Source organism: Psittacula echo (genome assembly GCF_963264785.1).
Source record: "Psittacula echo genome assembly, chromosome: 2".
NCBI classification, from domain to species: domain Eukaryota; kingdom Metazoa; phylum Chordata; class Aves; order Psittaciformes; family Psittacidae; genus Psittacula; species Psittacula echo.
In genome coordinates this window covers 135,356,493-135,379,582 of record NC_137737.1, presented here as the reverse complement: position 1 = coordinate 135,379,582, position 23,090 = coordinate 135,356,493, and the positions used below count along the sequence as shown (strand labels likewise).

At 38.4% G+C, this 23,090-nt stretch overlaps 1 protein-coding gene across 2 annotated transcripts in view; it reads left to right on the top strand.

Annotated features, from left to right (window-relative positions):
* Window positions 1-23,090, top strand: part of RUNX1T1 (RUNX1 partner transcriptional co-repressor 1) — a 120,402-nt gene that overhangs the window by 9,254 nt on the left and 88,058 nt on the right. The window contains exon 1 of one of the 2 annotated variants that reach the window (XM_080639342.1): window positions 10,009-10,779. The exons of the other annotated variant lie outside the window; for it this stretch is intronic. Coding sequence (XP_080495468.1) covers window positions 10,692-10,779 — 88 coding nt within the window. The 5' untranslated portion in view covers window positions 10,009-10,691. Of the gene's footprint in view, window positions 1-10,008; window positions 10,780-23,090 lie in introns of those variants that run through there. 2 annotated transcript variants of the gene reach the window in all.

Below are 23,090 nucleotides of genomic sequence, written 5' to 3'. Positions count from 1 at the left end.
ACTAATTCAGAGGCTCTCAGATCTTCTTTAAAATCTAGCTGACTAGAATGAAACCCATCAGGGCTAGGCAGAGATGGAGATTGAAATTAATCTAAAGCAGACAAAGAGCTAATATGAAAGAGCCACTAGTGATTTAACTAATTTTAAAAAGTAAGCATAATGAAAATATAAAATGTATTCTGAGTGTGCCATCTACTCAGCAATTGTTGCCATCAAGTGGACTGCTGATGCCCTTTAAGATGGTAAAAAGAAAACTAGTCCTTTATACCATTTTCATGAAAATGTTAGGTTTCTGTTTGATCAGCAGGTGCTGTTGAGATGAAAGCCATGTGTAAATTTTCAGAAGGCCAAAAGTGTCAATTCAGAAAAGGAAAGTGATAAGAGAAAATGCAATCAGTTTTCCTGTTTTCAATTTGTGCAGGATTTGAAGAGCTGTTTTGTTAAACGGCTACATCTGCTCCAATATGAATATTGAACTACTTCCACTAAAAATAACACCCTATAATTTGGAAGCCATTGCAATCTTTTGTTAATGCAAGTGGATTATTTAAAAAAAAAATCTATTCTGAAAAATCTCCTGCCTAATGTGCATTTTTTGTTTATCGGCACTTTTATCTTCAGCAGATAAAATGGCAGTAAGCAATTAGGACCATATCTGTTTGGATTGTAAAAATGGCACTGGATAACTGAATGTCACTGTCTTACTGGTAAAAGGATTTAACTCATATATTTAAAAATAATTTTATTAATAAATTATAATTGTATCTTAAAATGACGACTGACTGCTTCCCCATTGCAACAATATAGCTTTACTTACTTCTGAGGACCCTGTGCAAAGTAAAGGATGTTCAGGGTAGGACAAAACATTCTTCGGCTTGTTTCATCCCTGCTATACCTGCAGATCTTAAGTTTAGGCTCATCAAGGATATTTTAGCTAATGCGGCTTTTGCAGTAACTTTTTCTGTGGTAAATAAAATTATTAAATCAGGCTTGAATGTATACATACAAAAATATTCTCTGCTGTGGAGCTGCTAATCTAACTGAGTTTTATGAACCTGGAAAGCACAGCATTCGTAGAGCATAAATTTTCTATTAGAGGCATCTCCAGAGGAAATCACATTATTGCTTTTTAATTAAAAAAAAGAAAAGAGAGGGGTATGTGTTTGTTAATTTTATAAATAAGGATCTAAATGAAGAAGTGTTATTTCACTATTACATGTATAGGGCCCTGTGTATACGACACGGATAAACGTGCAGAATAAAATGAGAGCTTTTACTGCTTTATTTCAACACAGAATTACCTGGTTTTAATATTAGAATGGGTTTTGGCTGTCGGATTCTGGTCTAGTAGTCAAGAGCTCAGTTTTTTGGCAGGTGTCTGCATGGGAAAGGGCCTTGCTGATGCTTCTGTTTGGTTTTGCAGTTGGATTTGTAAGCTTTTGACCTTAGGGATTTTCCTCAAAGTGATCTACAGATCAGAAATAATTAAAATTCAATAAATTGAAATTTAAATATAGAACGGATTTTGTGTGAGATCTGTGGTTGTGGTAGGTTGTCTAGAAGTCTGTGGCATTTCTACTTTATAGTTTGTATTCCCAAACATAACTGTGTGCACACATGTGCAGAAATTTCTGTTGAATGACAGAGGGATGATTGTTTATACAGATTTTATCCAAAACTCTGTGCACTCCTGAAACATAACAAAAAGGCTTCCTCCCCAGAAGACTGTTTACATCCCGTGACAGTCACTAGATTCAAATCTTCTCAACATGAAAGTTGTTTCCTTTCCTCCAAACCTTCTTTTCCCCAACAAAGCTAACCCTGTTAAACCTCACCTTCTGTGGGACGTATACATAGTTATAGACATATGTACGAGAAGTAAATATTACAAAAAACATGGCTGATGGGGGCAAAATGTCTGTAGCCTTAAATAGCTGGTGATATCTGCCAACAGCAGAAGCTGCGCCGAGAAGGCCCTACCTCGGATGACCTGAGGATGCGAGAGCCTTGAGGAGCCTTGTGTTAGTGCTCTGCGCCTACGTGGAGCTTTCTGCTCGTGAATATTACCGAGCAAATGCTCTGTCGTAGCATGTTAGTGGAGATACTACCAAAGGGCTTGTTGCTTTGGTCATGGGATTTTTTTAGTACTTTTCGCAGGGGTTGGGGTGGAGTCCAACTGCAAAAGAAAGATTAGAGCTGAATATAGGCTATCCAGATTTTCTTATCTAAATTTTCTGAACACATTCATGGGAGTGCTCTGTTTATCTTATTCTTTGCCAAAAATGCTGCATGCAGTTGTGCTGTTCCTATTGAATAGTTTACATGCAGTGGTTGTGAATGGAAATGTAAATATGGAAAGAAATCCTTTCATGCTTGTTCTCATTTCTGTAAGACATTTTGAGATGCCTGGAAAGGAAAGAAATCCGAGATACTCAAAATGTTTCTGAATACACTCAAAGAATTTAAAAGAAGTTCAGCAGCTTCATTTTGTTTATGTGTAGTTTCTGGGCATGTGTGATATGGTGACTTATTTAAGTGATATCTTTTTTTAATCTGTATTATTTATTGAATTTAATAGTTATAAAAGCACAGTTGTGTTGTACAGAACTGTATAGCAACAGTTTTCCTGAATGATCTCATATTGCAACATGCTGATATGATCTCTGTTCATGGTCTCTTCAGTCATTTCAAGAAGGCATTTGATTCATGGCCAGTTTCCTGTCCATCAAGACAGGTAGACTGTTGTGCTTATAATAAAGTAAATATCCAAAGTTCACAGAGGATAATAGGTTCTTTTAGAAATTGGGTTGCAGTCTTGAAAGATAGAAGACTCCACCTAGTGGAGTGGAATTAATTTGCACAGTGGCAGTGTGTATGATAAAATAGGTATTATTTATGAAAAGCCGGATTGATACAGTGAGTAAAACCCAGGAATTCTGATGACCGTCTGGGGAGATGGTTGCATGAGCGTTAAAAAATTGTACAAGACTGTTGTTACTTTTGCAGCTCTTGGAGGCCATGTTGAATGTTAATATACAGTTTGCATAAGTAGTAGTCATTACCACTTGCCATTTTCTTTTGTGGTTCCATTTATTTGGAGACCTACTGTCTTTGGCCTTTTGTCATGTTTTGATTTCTAATGATGGCCACACAGATGCCCTTTTCAGTTGTGCCCCAGGTCTCATTTTAAATAGCTTGGGCAAGAAAACCCAAACCAATTCCCAACACTTCTTCACTTTTTTCCACAATTATTTATTTTGCAGGGTGCGTTTTCGGTTTTTCATTTTATTTACTTCTGTAATGGCTGGTTCTTCGTGATGTCGTGACAGGTTGGGTGGCACATTGAGTAAATCTGTGTGTGTCTTCTGGTTGTCCCAAGTCTCTGTTATGGAGCATCAGATTCTATAGGGCTCTGCACCTGTGCTTTGCTTTCCAGTTCATTTGGTCATGCTGTGTTACAAGGATGTAATACAATGAATTTTAAACCTGGGATGCAAGTGAACACCCAACCTGAGACAAGTTCAAGAACAGAACTGCCCCAGCCAGCCTCAGGCTTTGCGAGACAGGATGAGGCTATTGCCAGATAAAGAGATGATTAGGATGCAGCAGAGGAGACAGAATGATACTGCTGCAAAGGATATCTGGGAAGAGTGCTCCAAAGGAATGCTTTCAGGGACATCCAGGTGGAGTTTGTTGCCAGAGCCATTAAAGCATAGTGGTGCCAGACAAAGCTGCCAACAAATTTAGGTGTAATGGCACCTGTGGGTGTGCTATCAATGGATGGTAGTGCTAGAATGACTTTTTATTTTAATGGTGGCATTGCTAAAAGTATTTAAGGGTAATGTTATAGAAAAGGTTTTAGTGAGTGAAGTCACTGAGTTCTAGGAACCATTAAGCAAAAGCTGTTTCATGAGTGTACTATTTATTATTTTTAAAGCTTGTTGGCAAACCACATAATGCTGGAAAAGCATGCTGCAACCTGTATTAAAGCATGCTGCAGATGAGCAAGGAAATCGTCGTACTGAACTGAATAGCCTGAATGATACATGCATTTCATGTGTGCCCTGATAAATTAATGCAACTCTATGGGTCAGCAGAGCTTGTAAACATTGAATTAAAGCACTGGAGCTCATCTTCCATGGTATTCACATGCCCGTTCTCATTGAAGATGATGTTTCTTTTGTCTAAACACCAGTCTGAGGATCTGGACCTTCAGGCTTTCTGTGCTCCTATTTCATGTCTGTGATCTTAACAATATTTTGTTGGAACAATTCTGACTCTTGAATCTGGAAATGGCCCTAATAAAGTGGGCTAGTGGTCTTAATGTAAAGTAAGTAATTCTCTTTGAATTGTAAATGACAGACTTACCTGACAAGACTTCCATATATAGCAGAGAAAGGGTCTGTTTCTTCTGTAGTAGTACTCTCAGAGGTTACCATTGAGTCCATGGGGCCAGGATTCTCAATTTCTGTATCCCAAGAGCTATGTTTAAGCCAGCTGCCTGCTCCAGTTTTTCCAGAGAAATGTACAGCTACAGTAAGTAACAGCTACAATAGTTTTAAAGAGTGAATCAGTGTATAATTTCCTTTCCACATTCTGAGATTTATTGGTCCCATCGTCTTTGCATGGGGAGGTTTTGATGTTAATTTTTTTTTTTTTGAAGCCAGGCCTAAATTTCACCTTGTCTTACAGAGCTATTATTGGCCACTATTGTTTTTATTATCCTGTGTCTTCTCTGGGAAGAGAAGGATGGGCAGGACCTCAGTGACATTGCCAGAGCAAGTCATCAGTGGCGTGTCTGCCTCCCAGGAGGTCTCAGGAAGCAGGTGGCTGTGTTAATTGTCCTTGCCCCCAACTCTTGTCCTTCCTGCAGGCAATTTAGAGCTGGTTGGGAAGTGTCAGGTCTACTGTGTCCCCCCAGGTTCACTACTTCATGCGTTCATAATAATTTGAGGTATGTACCAGGTGAGGGAAACTGCGTAGGAATCTATACTGTCCTTCCTAAGCGGTGTGGTTCCTAACCCTACCTGCTTGGAAGGGCTGAATGCCTTTGCTGCAGAGTGTGTTTGGGATTGCAGCTGGAATCCACCAGAATAAAAAGAATTATACTAAATAAACAAAATAACACAGCATCTTCCTCCTTTCAAGCTATTGATAAAAGTCCTAGGTAAGAAAACTACAAAAACTCATGAGGTATGTGAAATATTTCTGGAAACTACGATTCACTTTTATTTGATAAGTGCAGGATAGGAGATGTAAATGCATTTTCTGCTTAGGCCAGTTGGGTTTTAGTTGTAGCCTCAGATCCCTAATGGCATTGAGTGCTGTGCTTTGGAAAATCAGCCACGGTCTTGATCCTTTGAATGAGCTGCTTGTTAATAGTTTGGTTTTTAGCAGTGAAGGTGCACAGCATTGCTGAGTATCTTGCTGCAGGTATCACACCCAATGCTGTAAGACAGGCTTTGAACTACAGTAATATTTCTTTTAAGTGTCTTTTGGAAACATTTGGGAAGTATCCACTCACACTGGAAGTGACATGAGTTAAGTGATAAGTATCATGCTAGGTATTTATCTGCCATATGCGTTTTGCGTGAAAACTCTTGAGCTTCTCCTCAGGTGTACTCTTGGTTTTACTGAGACAACTTGCCTAAATAAAGTGGGCTGCAGGATTATGTGGCTGGTGAATCATGCTGGCTTCTGAATCACTCTTGCAAAATATCAGCCTGAAATACTAACAAATAATGAGCACATTGTGCATGGACTTGTACGTTATTTAAAGAATAGTGTTTTAAAGCAGCATATTTTGTAAAATGTTCGCTTAAAAACCACTTTGTAATTTACTTCTATCAAACCCGTTGTACCAGGAAAATGCCTCCTTTTCAGAAAGGAAAAGGTGTCAGTATTGTGGAAGAATATCTGATTTTTATCCAGCTATCCAAGCTCCCTCTTTTCATTGTAAGGAGATCAGCTGACAACAGCAGCAACCAAATCATGTTTGCAGCTGAGCAATTACAGTAGACCCTAAGATCTGCAACTGTCAACCATGAACACAGATGCCTTCAAAGTTCTGTTTTTCTTCCATGTGGAAGTCGTTGGCATGGAACAGATGCCTTCATTTTGGAGAAACCAACCTCTGGATATAATTGGTTCTTTCTTCTCTTGTCCTCTAGGGACAGTCTCTTGCAGATGAGATTAGATGAGAGGGAAAAAAAAAGACACAGGCACACACGCTCACACATGACATGAAGCAGGAGTTTTCAGGATCCCTCTCTGTTTTGTCACGTGGAACTGTTTTACTGCTGGAAGATTTCAGTCCATTTTTAACCCTACACACAGATGATGATGATGCTATATGAAAAATAGGCAAATTAAAATATATATCTGGCCCAAGTTTATTATCTAGGCATGCTTGTTTAGAAGTAAGACAAGCATATCTCCCTTATTTCTTTAGTGTTAAATGTTGACTTCTGCACTATCACTTGATGCCACAGTCTCAGAAATGTAAACTTAAATGGCAGAAGAGACAAGATGGTTTAAAGAACTGCTGTTACAGTTGTAGAATCAAATATTTTCAATATAGAATCAAAATATTTTCAAAATATATTTTCAAAATAGAATCAAGTATTTTCGTCAAATGGTTTGCTAGTTGTTAACACAGGAGAGAAGAAGCAAGTACTTAGTTTAAAATGTCACCTAGCATACAGGCATTCAATTAAGGAAGCACATTTACACAAACTTCAGCAGAATTAACTGTGATGAGCCATTCCTGGGAGTCCTGCAGTAGGGTACTGAAGACACTGTCTTCTTACTGCAGACACCTACAATGGGATGATGGTAATGGGACCTAAAGGCTCTAAGAGAAAGGGAGAATCTGCCTACCTGTGCCCATCAAAGGATTTTGTCAACTGCTCTCACCTTTGGAATAACAGCTACCGAATCATTGTGGTTTATGTTATTTAGTACTGTTAAAATAAATGAACACCAACTTTGGGTTACCTTAATAAGCTCAGTTGTGAACTGTGACAGTCAGGCAGTGCTATACAAATTGCTGTGGTGTTCTTAGGTAGATTGGGTACCTCCAGGAGAAGGGTGAAGGAGGGATCAGGGACTGTAAACTACCACTGCTGGTACCCACGAGCCTTGAGGTCTGTCATCTTTCAGTGTTTTTTCCTCACTTAATTTTTATTTCGTAGCATCAGGTTTTTATATTGTAGTGTAATATAACAGCAAAGTTCAGTCATCAGGCGTAAAATTTATCTAGGCAAATGTAACTTACGTGGATTGGCTGATGAACTGTAGGAGTGTGGTTGCCTGGAGATGCTGAACCTTTGTAACAGTGTAGGTGGGTCCTACTGGTAGCATATCAATGACCTGAATCCTGAACTTGATTGTCAGATTTTAATGGCAACTTCTATATTTTATGTGAGGAGTTTACTAGTACTGTAGTATTTCCATGTCTTAATAGTTGAGCAGAAATGTCAGCAGCAGTGAAAACTGGCAAGAGTTACCTCGGTTCTACCTTGGTCTGGGTAGCTGGTGGAAGGCAATCTGCATTTTAGACATTTAATATAACTACTGGGTGGCTGCAGTGCACTGCTATCCTTTGTTTCCCGCTGACACCCAGGAGATGGGTGCAGGAAATTCAATGGGACTTCCAGCAGTTAGAAGGAAGCCCAGAATAAACTTAGTTTTCAGCTTTTATTTTCCAATTTACAGAACTTCAGTGCAACAGTGTGTTGCTTGTAGCATTGTATTTCTGAATAATTGTATTTCAATGTATTTCTGAAAATAATTGTAATTCAGTGTATTTCTGAAAAATTGTATTTCAACATATTGAGGGAAAAATTTAACCATAGAAGTGCTTAGGTGATGAAGGGATTTCTGGCAGTAACTACGAAGTGCAATAATGGTTGATTTCATTTAAGGCTGATCCTGATATTTGTAGTCTTTACATCCTATTAATTCCTTGAAAGATAAGCTGATACAAGAATGATTTGCCAGAGCCAATGGTTCTTCTAAAAATCTTGGCTCAGGTTATATCTCCCTTCCCTCCACATGCAAGATAAAAGCCCTGTGAATATGAGGTTAACTGAATTCAAATAGAAGACTCTCTCGAGTTATTGCATTCCTTAGAAAATAAATACATTTCTCATATGGTTGAGATTGATCAAAAAAGTATTCTGTATGCCAGTGATTACATTCCCATCTGTGATTAAGGTTTTCTGTCTGCATCTGGTTTTCACATTATATTTCTGTAACAAGAATCCTTTATATGGCAGAGTTCACTCTCTGTATTTTCTATTAGCTGCAGCTTGAACTACTGCACGGATCGCAGATTTACACATGTGGTTTTCATTACTTCATACCATTGAGAAAAAGTAATATTTGTTTGGGAAAGTATGTTTTTCAAAATTTCCATGGTAATACAACATGTTGATCCCTTTTTATAACGCTCTTGTAAGATGACAAATTGTTTGAGACATTCTACTCTCAGTGAAGTTCAGACTTTAGACGGTTTTGCATGTACATTCGAACAGCAGCAGCAGTTTACAATTCAGGAAGCAACAATAAATTTTAAAAAGGAGGTTAGTGTAGAATGGGTATAGCAGAATGTATCCATCACTTTGGAAAATGTGGCATATAGAGAAAATTAACGTGGGGCTAAAACGAAGAGTAGTAGGTTAAAGTGATGTCTTCATTGTACAGTGAACGACAGATGGGTACTGTTATTTTTTTGGTGGTGGTGTAAGAACTTTCTTTTTTTTTTACAGTAAGAGGTTTAAAAATCTTTTCCCAGCCGTGAAAAAGGAGTATGCTATTCAGCAGATTCAAACATTGAATTGCTGTATGTTACATAATTTAACATACTTGATCATAATTATTTCTAGTGGCCAAATTAGTAAAGGTTAGCAAAACATGAATGCATCTTTACAGATGGTTGCTGTGTGTAATTCTGAATCCAAAATATGATGTTAATATAATGTTCGACTGTAAGTCCATATTTCAACCAGATTGTGCTATCGTCACTCAGTAGAAAACTTGATGTTTAAATGATCTCAGTGAAATTAATAGGGTCACTCAGTCAGTGAAGGGGTTTTGAGTTTTGGTAGGCACATAAGTTTATGACCATAAAAATCAGATCAAACAATAATAACAATTCAGGGAATGTTGTATGCATTTATGGAAGTGTAACTTATTACGCAAAAGCCTGGACAATTGAAAACCACACAGTTAATGATAAGGCACAACTGAAAGGTAGATTTATTGCCTATGAAGAACATGGTGACAACTAGAGAATTTAATCTCAAATAAAAGTAATTTTAGAAAAGTAGTTATTGCACCCATGTTGGGAGTCCAGACCACATTTTTGAGATTATTTTCCAAATGCCAAAGGCAGTTGTCTCATATTGAAAGCTTCACAGTTGCCAAATCCTGCATAAGAGTCCTGCAGTCCTTACAGGCCTCTTGTTTTCACTGAAATTGATAGGATTTTGGTTTGTGTCAGGGCTGCGTAGAAAAGTCCGACCACAGACAGGGAAGAGAAAGGATTTTGAGTGATGAACTCCTTTGTTCCGTAACTTAACTTTAACTTGGTGAGGGTTTGTTTTGCTTTGAGGAGGGGCTTGTTTGTGGGAAAGATTGCAATTTCTAGCACAAACACAAATGTGAGCTGTTGCAAATGCCCTTGGGCAAGCCATTTGTTTGCAGTAAGATCTAGTCCAGGAGAGGGTTGGGGCAGGGTTCTTGGTTAGATGCATGCAGCTGCATCCAGATCCTTTTGCATGCTGAACTTTATGTCTCAAAATACCTGAATAGTGGATGCAGATTGAAGCATGTACATAACTGTGTTTGCCTGGCTCTGAAAGTCTTTCTGCCTTGACATAATTACAAACCTCTGAAAAGCATATTAATGTTTTGGAAAAACTGGCAGTGCTGTAATACAGACATATGAATGACAAAGTATTTGTGTAACCCAAATAAACAGTTTTTGTAGGTGTTGGAGTAGGAGGGAAATTGCCTTTTCAAAAGTGGGAGGGTGATGTGTAAATATATCAATAGCTTTTTGATCTTACTTTGTTTAAATGTGCTTGCTGTTACGACTTATAAGTCTAAATTAGTATAGTGATATGTAACTGCAAGGTCTCTATTTTTAGTAACCATGTTGGTTTAATAAATGATTCTCTAGAGCTTCTGTTGAACCAGGTAAAGTATGTAATATTTTATGTTATATGAGTGTATTTAAACCCAAGCATTTTTACAGAATTAGCTAATAGGTATTTTCATGGTGGAATATAAGGTGCCTTTAGTTCATTGCTGTCTATATGTCAACTGTTTTAAATGAGCAACTTATGAAATGGCCTTTGTCAAAGAATTGATACAGTTTTAAAGTACTGCCTTATATTAACCAAGAAAAAGTGGGTAATTTATTTAGAATGATAGCATTTCTGTCTTACCTTTTTATTTAAGACTGCTATTATCATGCAAATGAAGGGGTGTGGTGGTGGTGCTTCAAACTGCCTGTGATATCTGCTTCTTTTTTTTTCCTTTTTTTTTTTTATTTTCTTTTTTTTTTTTTCCTTTTTTTTTCATTTGTTGTTGTCAATAGAAAAGATTGATCTCTGGGCTGGTGAACATAGTATCTGTCCCAGTCAGAAAAGGAAAGAGGAAATTAGCAGAGCCATTGGTGGAGAATGATATCTGTCAAAAGAAACACTTGGAGAGCACTGAGTTTAGTGATAGGTGACTGCCGGAAAAAAGGGAACTTTGAATTTTGTCAAGGTAAGGAAAAGAAAAATACTTGATTTTGTGATGTGCATACCTTTTAGAAGCTATTTTTAGTGCCTGTACCTTGCCTTGTAAACTGTAATTAAAAGAGAAATCTTTCCCTTTAGCCTCCAGAGAGTCCACCTAAATCAATGAAGGTGGTGTCTTCATTTTAATGTCACTTTAATTCTTAAGTACAGTAGTGCCAATAAAATCCATCAGTGATGACTTTTCTAAAATCTTCCTTAGCTTAAAATACATATATGTGGAAGTTTTAACTGTGCTTTTTACTTTTGATGACATAGGTGTTTTTCATGTGTCATGTAAATATTACTTGGCTAGGCTGTGAAAATAATGAAGTTCAGCTTCCAGAACTGTGAATTAAAACAGTATTTGCAACCAGCTTAAGGGACAGTTGTAATCACATTGACAAAGTGGTTATGTTTGTAATTTAGTGGAAGCCTCATATATAAATATAAATATATAAACTCATTGCATTGGGAATCTGATAAATGGGATTGAGATGATACTGAGAATGGATAATTCTGCTTCTTGTGTGCAAAGGTTTTTACCATATTGGAAAAGTAAATCTGCTATGGCAGAACAAAATTTCTAGGTAACCTATGACTGTGTTTCCTGTCTGTACTGTAAGTACATTACTTCTCCTGAAGTGATTTGTCTAGATGGCAAGAACTAAACTGATTTTAAGTGCTTTCCTGTGCTTTGATATTTTTGTTCTCAGTGTTGGACCATTTCACATATGACATAACTTTGATAGAGTATGATACCAAAAAAAATGAACAGTGTCTGAGCACTCTAGACTATGTTCCAGTTAGTTTTGAAGGCAGCTAAGTCTTGATCATATCACTAATCTCCCCACCCGAGATATGGTGGCTAATGCTGCTCTGACTGTAGGGTGTGAAGAGGAGATGGAGCACAGCTGGGAGAGCCAGCAAGATGCTGCACATCGCTCATGGCAAGGGCTGGGGCTGAGGTTCTGTGCACCAGTGTGAACATCCTTTCAAAAAAAAATGAGATCTTATTTAAAATGAATTTGCATTCTAATTCGAGTTCCTAGCTCAGTTTAAAACAAGTAAATGCTTTTCTGGGACCTTCCTCTACACAGTCAGCATTGAAAAAGAATGAATAATCTTAGCAGGGTTTCTTCTTGCATTTTTATTTTGCTAATTTAGCAGTGGTTTAGCTTCTGACTAATTCTCCTTTTTTCTATCTACTGTCTGTTTTTCAAAGCGTAAATGTACTCCGTACAGGTGGTTGTTGTTTGGTTTCTTTTACCATATGGGTCTTCATAAAGGATTTTAAAAATAAATAAATGTAAAAGTAAAGATTGCATGTCTGAAGCATGCAGTGCTGGCATACTAATGGGAAGCTTATTGAGGTTTATTGCTGTCAGAGCACGTGCAAGATAATGGAAATTTCCTACAACATAGACATGTTTTCTAATATTATCTGTTTTTATAGAAGAGGGAATTAATATAACTGAAATTCACTTCATCTTTATAAAGTCCAAGTGATCTGGTTGTACTACTGAAATATTCATAAATGGGAGGGAACAGCACATTATCTGTCTTGCTAACTGATGGGCAGGTCAGGCTGCCTCTATCACCTGGGTGCAGGCACATCTCAGCCATTGTGAAGCTGCTGATTCCCTTTCCTGTGCAGTTATGTCTGTGTAGCCTTATAACAAAATAAACACATCCTTTCTATAGCATAACTTACAAAATTGATGATATTGTATATGGTGATGAAGATAAATCCAAAATTGCTTTGTAGCCCTTTATAAAAGAGAGTGATCAGTGGTGTTTAGCAAGTGTTAGATCTTTGGGCATTCCCATTTTGACATTTATTTGAAATGAGGTGACTAGGTAAGGTACCTTTATCTGGATGTATGTGTTTGTTACACATTCAAAAATTTTAGTCTTAAACAGCCAAGAAGCTTCATACCTAGATTTGGATGAGTGATGACAGATGAGGCCAACATTCTTAGAGCTTAACTTGATAAGGACTTTGCTGTGCCCAGCAAGATTTGACTTGCTATTTGAAACCAAAATGGCAAAATTAAAGCTGTTTGAGTATCACCTCCTTGAAGCGACAGCCTCTTGTAGCATTAGACTACCTTTGCTGATGTGATCCTTTTCAAGCATTGTCATCATTGTTTTGCTATTGCAAAGTCTTTTGTCTAGCTTTCCTTTTTATCTTCGAAACAATTGTTTGCTTGTTTGTATCTTAGAGTACAATGGAAATAATAAACCCCCCTTCTAACATACAACAAATGCAAAATGGGACAAGTGTATTATAGACAGTGAATTGTCATTACGCAGCTCACAATCAGATTTTCATCTGTTCATGTGGTGCGCACCTGTGGCTTGCTAGCATTGCTCTTGATTGGAGTGTGAGAGATCTTAATGAAAAACCAAGCCGGGATGACAAGAGGAGACTCCACGGCACACATGGGTTACTTCACACGTTGTAAGAAAGTGAAATTCAAAACACACTGGTTTGGAGAGTCTGCCTTGTGATGAGGGAGCGTGCCTGGATGACTCTGCAAAAGGAGCTGGAGCCCTGCTGCTCCCTACTGCCTTGCAAATAAGGTGTTTTGTTCTGTAGGTCAGGTTGATTTGGACCAGTTGAGAGCAGTGGCTGATTTCTCCAGCTTTACTTTCTGAGCCAGTAAGAATATCCTGGGCAGGAATCCAGCTTTTGAAGTTCGAAGAAAATAACCCGTAATCTGTATAAAACGCTGGTGGATGGGGAAGGGAGGAAATTTACAGAGAATAACCGAGTTTGAGAACAACTGTGTTAAAAGTAGGATGGAAGGGGAATGTGTGTGACATTAGTATTTATTTTAATTTGAAAATATGATCTTTGAATCCTTTGAGGTGAGCAGAGGACGAGCACTCACAATATGATGTATTTATTGGTAAACTGAAACCAAGCACTCCAGCTGAAGCTGAAGTTCCTTTTTCAAAGTGGTTTTTCCCCCTGAGTTTGCGGAGTTTGGGTTCTCTTTCTGTTTTTTTCTCTCCCCCTCTTGCTAATGTACTGTGGCTCTGATAACGTTAATGGGCTTTTCCCCACATGGAGCAGCAAGTGTATTGTACCATTGCTCACTGATCCCAGGTCAGTGTGATGCGTGAAATCAATTTATTTGAATCTCTTTGCCTGTATAGGAATTTGGCGGTGTGCCAGTTGTTTTCATTTAATGTTCTTTGTGTTGAACACAGACAAGCAGGCATGCTTTTGTACTCCTCTTTCTTGTGGGCTCTTCTCTTTTCAGCCAATATTCTATTCTGTGGATTTTTCAGAAAGAAGGAGGAATGTGTTACCTTTTTAAAAAATAATTTTTGTTTAAGTAGCCTTTAAAAAGCGTAGAAACTAGGTCAGTCACAGAGCAGCCTGTGTAGGGGTTTTCACTGAGTATAGATAGTAACACCTGCCTTTTCCTGTTTCTTAAATTTGTGGAAAAAGAGGGAAAACATTGGTTTACTTGTCTAATGCCCGGTTCTATGATTTATGTCGTCTTCTAAGACAAAGACTCTACAAAAATGCTTAAATCAGAATAATTTTATTTCTAAATAAGTGAATGTTTGGCAGTTGGTTGGATGAATCAGAAACACTTTTCAGGATCTTTTTCATTTTGAGTAGTGACATTAAAGTAAGCATTAATTTGGGAATCCCTTGCCTTGTCTTTCTGTCTGTTCCACCCCTCCCCCAGATATTTAATATTTTGAATGGCTGGCTGGAGAACAGCTACCCCAAAGTACTCATTTCTTTCCTTTTTTGCTTCTTTTTATGAGAAAGCAGCAAGGCCTATGGAACAGAGCAAGTAATTTGACCCTTCTTAAAAAAAAAAAAAAAGAAAAATAAAAAGGAAAAGGCAGCAGCAGATATTTCCAGAAGGATTTGTTTTAGAGCTTGGTGTCGGGAGCAGGAGTAGAAGCTTCTGTTGATGCTCTGGGCGGTTCATGCGGAAGTCGATAGCAGAACTGCGGAGCCACGGCGCAGGGGTCAGACTCGTACACATCAGCCCTGTTTCCTTGTTTAATTACCTGAAGAGCAAAACATCCAGGCTGGGAGTGTGTGAAAAGCCAGTATCTCGAACAGCAGTTTGCTGCTCTGACATCCTGCGAGGCTAGCCCCGTCTGTCCGCAAACGTCAGGGCTGGTTCCTGACAGCGGGCTATCTCTGCCGGGCCTGGGTTCCTTCCATTCAGGAGGCATTGTGTGGAAGAGGGTTTGGTCAGGAATTTGAGGTTCCTGCCGGTTCTTCCAGCCCGGACAACCCTGTGACAGATAGGCCTGATTTTTTTTTTTTCCTTTTAAAGAATAATAATAAAAAAAAAATATTGGCTCTTTTTAGTCTTTCCCTGTATTTCTGGCATTGGTATAATACCGACTGAAACAAAATATGTTAACCCTTTCTCTTCTGAATTTGTGGCTTTTTCCTTTATTCTGTCTCCACTTGCTTGACCTTTTATTTTCAGAGGTAAAATCTTGTGAGGAGCAAATTCTTTCAGGTGGAGTTTGTAGCATGCAGCAGATAAACTTCTGAAAACATTGTAATTTTTTTTTTCAGTGATCATTAACAATCATCATTCTTGGCATTTTATGTCTTTCATTTTCAGCATGCTTGGCAACATAATTTTTATTCATCCCATGGATGCAAACCAAGCCAGTGTTTGTTCTGGCATGGTCTGTTAAAACAGTGGTGGCAGCTATCGGCGCTTCCATTCTCCTTATTCATGAGATTTGCTTAGATGTCCAGGTTGGTGTTATGTTGGGATAGGGTCAGTTATAGTCCTTGCTCCTAATAGCTGCTGTTTGTTGAGGTCACTCCTGGGTTCAAGAGGCAGGGTTCTGTGCACTGGTGAGGTTTGGGCCCATAGATAGAAAGTATTTATTGGGATGTAAAGCTCAAGGCTGTAGGTGAAAGATGCTGAAATGTTCAGTTAGGTAAAGGTCATGAATATTTTTTTATTATTTGTGAAGAATTATGACTTCTTGTTTGAATGATAAATGAAGAATATGAATCTTATTTGGGTAATTTTAATACTTTGGTATATAGCACAGTGCTGTTAGTAGTTGTACTGGCAGAGCTTAAGATCACAAGGTACAAGTAATAGAGGGAGGGAACATAATTGGTATGGCTTTGCAGCAGAAAATGAGTGTAGCATGTGACTATTGCCTTTTATTTATGTGGGCAGAAGCTGGTCCAAGAAAGATATTTGTGGTTGTGGAAGTGGAGGAGAGCTGGAAGTTAACTAAGGTTTCATTTTCTTTTGCACTGAAGGCATTTGGTCCGGTCTATAGAGTTATGTCTGCAGTCTCAGAGGACATTTTCATGTGCTAATGATTTTGGGTACTTTGTAGGTGAGATGGAAATAATTTCAGCAGTTACTTGTATTTTCCCTGCTAATACTTCATTAGTGTTTTGTAATCCAGATTTTAGGATATACTTTTTTCTCTTGCATACAAACTTTGCTACATAAGGGTTCTGGGGACCCTTCGTTGAGAGAGCCTTCAGTGGGAACATGCAGTTGGAAATTGATAGTGCAGTGAGACCAAAAGAGTCATTATGATCTATTGTGCCACTAATCCTCCATCTAAGAAGGATTTGCAGGGGATGGTGCAACAAAAGAGCTATTTCAATGTATCAGTAATCATGATCTAATAAACTCTTCATATGTGTGTAATCCTTCACCTTTAGAATCAGGCCACCTTCTTCATTATGAACTCCTTAGGTTACTCTGGGTTACTCTGTTGTAAAAGTGCCCTTAAGTAAAAGTGAATTACTTAGACATATAATTTTAAGTCTCTGATGTACTGTAAAGAAGCTATAGTTTAAATAAGCATTGCTTGTATCTACAGGATGAGGAAAAGATGGTTTATGCATTGCAGTCAGTGTCATTTTCCTGGAGAGTTTGTACATACAGAGGAAATTGTATCTGTATGTAAGCATTATTAGTTAAATCTTTACAAGTCACGTGTGTCCCTCCTTCCAGTGTTTCACATGCATTTGTTTTTTGCAGTTCCTAATCTTATTAACTGTCTACAACCTTTGCCCACCTCAACCAACAGCATAGTAAAAGAAAGATCTCCAGTGACACGTGGTGATGACAATAACCACTCTGTCTTTTCTCCTACCCATTAGGTGTGGTGTCTAGCTCCTCTTTGAAAATGGCAGAAAATGACAGCCTTTAATCCATGATTGCCACCTCAAAAATGCCTCAGAGATAATGATTTGAAATCAGCATTCTGTTTGAAAAAATAATTTATCTTGGGCATCACTGCAAGTCTCTGCTGTGACAGTCTTGCTTAAGTGAAGTTCTCTTGGATAACGGTTCTGAAGCTGGTTTGGGCTTTATTAGAACTGGCACCTTGCATTGTGCCCAAACACTTACTGCTGCTCTTTGCAGATGTTCTCCTAGTGTGAAGTGGTGTAATTTGCTCTTGGTATGAAATTCCACTTCATAATCACCTCTGCATTCTTTTCCTGCTTCTCTGCTGAATGGCTACAAGGAAGCACCATGTGGAGTACAACACAATTAGATAAAATGAAATTATATTTAAAGGCCTGTGTTCCTCAAGGCTCCTCCCCTTTCCTAAAGAAACAAAGATTTTGTATGTTAATTTTCCTTAGCTATGATGGGATTTGTCTGGGTCGAACTAAAAGCACAAAGCTTGTGTCAACACATCATCCTTCCAGAGAGAGTGGTGTGCTCCTCTGATTGCATGTTAAGTGGATCCCATTCTGGTTCAGTTTTATGGTGGAAACCTAACTGACGAAGTGTTTGTCCTCCATGTTAAGAGTTCTGGTTGTTGATCTTTTTTATGTGTTAATTTATGTGGGTAATATTTGATGGTACTACTCACCATAATGTGAATACCAAATTTGGAACATCTAGGTTTTGGGGAAGCAGAAGTGGGAGAGCTTGGATGTCCAAGCCAGCAGAAGCAGACAAGTCATATAGTGGATTGGAGAAGGTAGGTGTGTAGCAAAGTGAGAAGGTGGCCCCAGAACCAAGGACGTAGGAAAAGATGTGGTGGCAGAGAGAAGATGGAGGGCACTGAATGAAGAAGTGAGAGGAAAACATGGTAGGAAGTGTAACTAAGAAAGCAGTGGAAACAAACAAAAAAATATTTAACTAAAATCAGTGCCTTCCCTTTGTCACTCACAAATGATAATGCTTTTCCATCATCAGGGGTTGAATGGGTCTGTGCACTCATTCTGCTGTGTTTCCAGATGCTGAACTGCATTAGAGCAGTTCACTTGGTAATATTGCTTTGCCATTTTAGCAATTACAGGGTCTGACAGTGGGTTGTCCTATTATAACTGTGAGAAAACTCATCCATAACCACTTTCCTGTTAGGACTTAGTTCTCTTCATGTAAAAAGGTGCCCCCCTGCCTCTATGCCATTAGACCTTCTCATTCATCAGGGTAAGTTAAAATACTTGAGGAAGTGGCTTTCTCACCTGGTGCTGGAAAGCAAATAATTTAAATGGGAAAATGAACGCTTAGCTGTCCTAGATCTGCTCAGATATTTATTTATGGTCCTCATTCATTCACTCTTGAAATTACTTAGTAGTTGACGGGTGTCATACTAAAATAAAGGCATTAACAGTAAACACTAGCATAGTGTTCAGTGGTGCTGCTGTGATGTTACCGACACTACTATGTGTATAAACACATAACAAGATATGCGGAATGACCGGGATTCCAGCCCATTGTAGTGGAGGCCAGTGTAAAGATTTGGCTGCCTGATAAGACTAAGCTTTATTTTCTGAATGCTTGTCAGTTTGTTTTACAAGTACGTTATCATTATATAATTGAATATAGACATTTATATCTTTGAATAATACCATTCTTTAATTTCCCTTATGTATCTGATGACTGTTGTGGACTACAAATTCATGTTGAAACTCGTCTGGAACAATAGCTTTGTACAAAGACCTCTATGAACAAAGCCTTTGTGCCATTATAAATGTGGTAAATAAGTACAAATTGATCAATATGTGACAAAAGGGTAAAGAAGGGAGGTCAAGAGGTAAGAGTATTTCCATATAAAACATTTTCCCTGTTGAAAATGGCAGTGGGAACATAAATAAGTAGTTTGTATCGCTGTATATTTGCTCCACCTGGTGGATTTTCCTGAAAGTGTTTTTAATCCTTGTTAAGGGAAGCTGTCTTTAATTAAATACAAAAGACAGTACCAAGAATAAAGGCAACTTTTGTTTAATTGTTTGTTTGGGGTTTTTTAGCAATAGCATTGCCAAAGGAAGGCAGATCTGGGGAAAGAAAAGGTGAAAATTTGGTATTTCTCTTGACCACACTTGATCAGTGCAGTAATGTCTATGAAACCGTAGCATTCCAAATCAATTAATGATAACAGTTTACTCTTGGACTCATCTAAAGATTCATAATTACAAAGTCCAAATCTATTGCTTGTGGGGTTATATGTGATCAATGAAAGTGAGGATTTGCTATGGCTTCTACCACTCCTAGTTTTTGAAACACTTCCCCCCCCCCCCCCCCCCCCCCCCGGAAGTATCAATGCTACAGCTGAACCCAGGACACAGTGCTATTAAAAAAGAGAGTTACTGTGCTGAAGTGTTACCACTGTATATCAGCGTAAAATCTGTCTGTCATTAAGCTAGCTTTGCAAGCATTGTTTTCTTTGGAATTCGTAAGGACTTGGTTATGCTTTGATCATCTCATTGTTCTCCTTAGGTTATTTTTTTCCTTTAGAGTGTAATGGCTCCCTAACAGAAGGTGAAGTTTAGAAAATAGTGTCTCCATATGCAAGGGATTTGGAGACCTTTTTATTGTCTTTAAAAATGTCATTCATAGTCCTCATTAGCATTTATTGTTGCAAGCGTACAAGCAGAAAATGTGAAATTGGTATGTCATGAATAGCTCCACAGAGCTCTGGAGCCCTGAAATTTTGCCTGCAGTGTGGTGTGGGGCAGGCATTGAGAGAAAGCTGGCCAGATGGCTGCCAGCACAGAGCAGAGCTGCAGGTTTTTGTCTCTGGTGCTGAGAGGAGGGAAAGTTCACTGGAGCATACGCTATCACCCCTTGCGTTTTAACAAAACTAACTCGCCATCAGTCAAAACGAGGAGGTGGTGACATTGAAACAAAAGTTTTCAATATAATGTAACAGTCCTTGTCAAATGAATAAAATATGTTTAGTTAGTGTCACAAATATTGACATGTTACAAAGAAAAATGCAAGGCTTGAATTTATGGCTTGTGGTAGATACACTTTCACACAAATATGCTCTCATGTTATCTTTATTACGAAAATCCTGTGCATTAAAAAGACATCAATTAGAGGTCAAAACAAGGGTCAATATACTACAGCAGAAAGAGTTTCCCTACCCATGTTAAATGAGCAAACACTGAGCTTCAAGTCAAAAAGCAACTGATAGCTTGAAACATTTTTTTTTTCCTTCTTTCTTTCTTTTTTTCCCTTTTTTTTCGCTTTCTTTTTGGATCTTAAAATATGACCCTAGTTCAGCAGGACAAGATATTCTCATCCAGACTTTCCCACGTCACACTGAATATTTTGTCTCCTGTCTGTGAGATGGCATCTTTGGTATTTTCTGGTGTCCTTTCAGAAATAATATCAAATCAATATCAAATTTTCTGAAGTGCTTCAGTGGTGTCTATGCTCAGATGGTTTGGTAATATCCTTTGAATCCAGTTGATGATAGAAATTAGCAGTCAATTCTAATTTGCTTTACCCACATTATGGAAAATACTGTATCTAATAAAAACACAAGGCAAAACTTGGGTTAGCCCAGATCAAGTGAAAGAAATAGACAACCAACACATATATGTGTACATATATGTGAGTTTGTCCACATGAGTGTTCTTGCTAAAATGTATATATAGAGCAAAAGGGCATGTGTTCTTTGAGACCTGATGCCTGCATTGGCCCTCCCATTCTGAGTCAATTTCTGGTGGAACTCTTCTTCTAGGATACATCTTTACATATATTTTCATTGTTTTAAAAACTGAACTACATCAGAAATGCCACTGGGATTTCTGGCAATGTTCAACAAGAATGAATTATTTTTTGTTCTTTTTTTGATCAGAAAGCAATAGGCAATCTACGTTGCTAAGTCTGACCCACTGCCAAGGTTGCTTTCCCTAAGAGAGGAAGTCTTCTTTAGAGGACTAATTTCTGATTATCCTGTTGAAATAGTATGACTTCCAAGTTTACTTAGCTGAAACAAGAGATGGATCCTTTCTCACCTCCACTGAATTTAATCCAATACTGCAGGTAACATGATGAACAGTTTTTCTTAGACAACCAAGGATATTTTCTTCCCAGCTTAGTGACTCTAGCTCTCAATTGTTGAGGTTATTTGTGCAGATAATCTCAATTAGCCTGTGTTTCACAGAGCTGTGTGTGTTTTAAAGGTCCTCTTTGTCTTTTTTTTTTTTCTTCCAGAAGTCCAGAAAGCCTTGCCAATAAGGAAATGCTTAGGGAAATGTTTAGTGTTATCTGGCGAATGTTTTGTGTTGCATGCATTAAGAGCCACTGTTAACAGATAAGCACATATCTTACTGGAATATCTTAATTCCCTTTCCAAGCAAAGAAGTACGAGTTTAGAAAGAAGTGCCATTCCTGAATAGCTTGAGCTCTTTTGTGGTAGTGCAGTAAAAACAAGGGAGGTTAGGTACAATGTCATGGAAAAAGTCACACTGAGGGTACCCATTACAGTCGTAGGTGGACTACTGTTGCATGAGGTGAAGGAGATACTGGGCAGCAAGAAATTAGTGAGCTTCTCCTGAAGGTATTGCCTTTACTGTACTTTGGTTGGGCAATTCACAGAATAAAGTTCAGAAAGCATCCAGAAGTGGTTGTCCCCGTCCTCCCACATCAGCTCTACAGCTCACACATGAGGTGGGTTTGTCCTGTCAGTGGGATGCCTTAAGAAAACACTAATAGCTTCCAGCTGGGTGGAAAATCAAAACGTTTGGGGGCTGACAAAACTAGCAGATTTGAATTTGAAAGCCCAGCTAATGCCTCCATTTTTATTTACCATTCGCCCATAAAAGATTATTTTCCAATATGTCAGCCTCATTTGGTGGCCAGTGGTCTGAAAGTGAAAGTGGAACAAGCAAGCGGGGAAATCTGGACATTAGCGAGTCCGCCCTTTCAAGCTGGTGTGCCACTTTGTGGAATGGCCTTCCCTGAGATTGGGGGGGTCCTAATGACCATTCATCAATGCTCGTTGGCTGATCATTGAGTGCCTTCTCATTCAGTTTATCAAGTCTTGCACATAAAAAGTCAGAATAAGCATTATTCAGCTTTGTTAAAGCCAACTAGGAGTAAAATGCTCCATTTGAACCCATTTTGCCCTTGGTTTTTCACTTTGTTAATGCAGTCCTGCTTAAATGAGTGCTTTTATTGGGTCTGTTAGAATATCTGAAACTATTAATTCTCTTGTATTGAATAGCTGGTGGCAGGCCAGAGCAGATGGGGTAGAAAACTATTTGGTTGGGTGTATTGCTTTCAATTAGGATCAATGAGGTTTCAGCTCCTTTGAATTAACTCACTTAATACCCACTGTGTGAAGTCACAATGTATCACAACAGTCTGCTATAAGTAGAGCGGGAAGTTGAGAAGTCCTACAGAAAAGCTTTGAGTTAAATTCTTCCTTCACTGTTAATAGAGAGCTTTCATTAACTACAGATGCGTTTCACTGGACTTCTAGTCCCTGTTATTAAGCTGGCCTTACGCAGAAGGCAATCTCTGCGCTTCTAAATAGTAATCTTCTGGAATCTCTCTTTTCCATCAGATCCATGTCTTGGTGACTTTATATCATCCACTGGATAAAAATCTTATTTTCCTGCTTCACGTATGCAAGTGTGGAAACTCTTCTGCCTTCTTTACCCATTTTCAAGATTTTAAGAGTTGTAGAGGATTCTTTTAATATTATTTTGTAAAGTGTTTTGAATGATTGTCAAAGAAGGAGCTGATTCCCACCCAGGAAGGTGTAGCATAATGCGCACCATAAAGAAACTGGCTGAAGATTAGCTTCTGGGTTTTTCACTCTCTGTATCGCTTTCATTTTGGTATTACAGATAATACCAACTTTTGTGGTACAGTGTGTTAAAACCACTGCCTTGCCTTTCTTAGTGGAGAACAAAATCATTTTACAGAAAGGGCTGTCCACCTTTGCTTGGCCAGCTAAAATTTCAGACCTGGTGCAACCTTTAAGTGACTGCATTAAAAATGGGGGTGGGTTGGGCAGAGCGAATAAATATCCACAGATATTTATTCAGGGAGGACT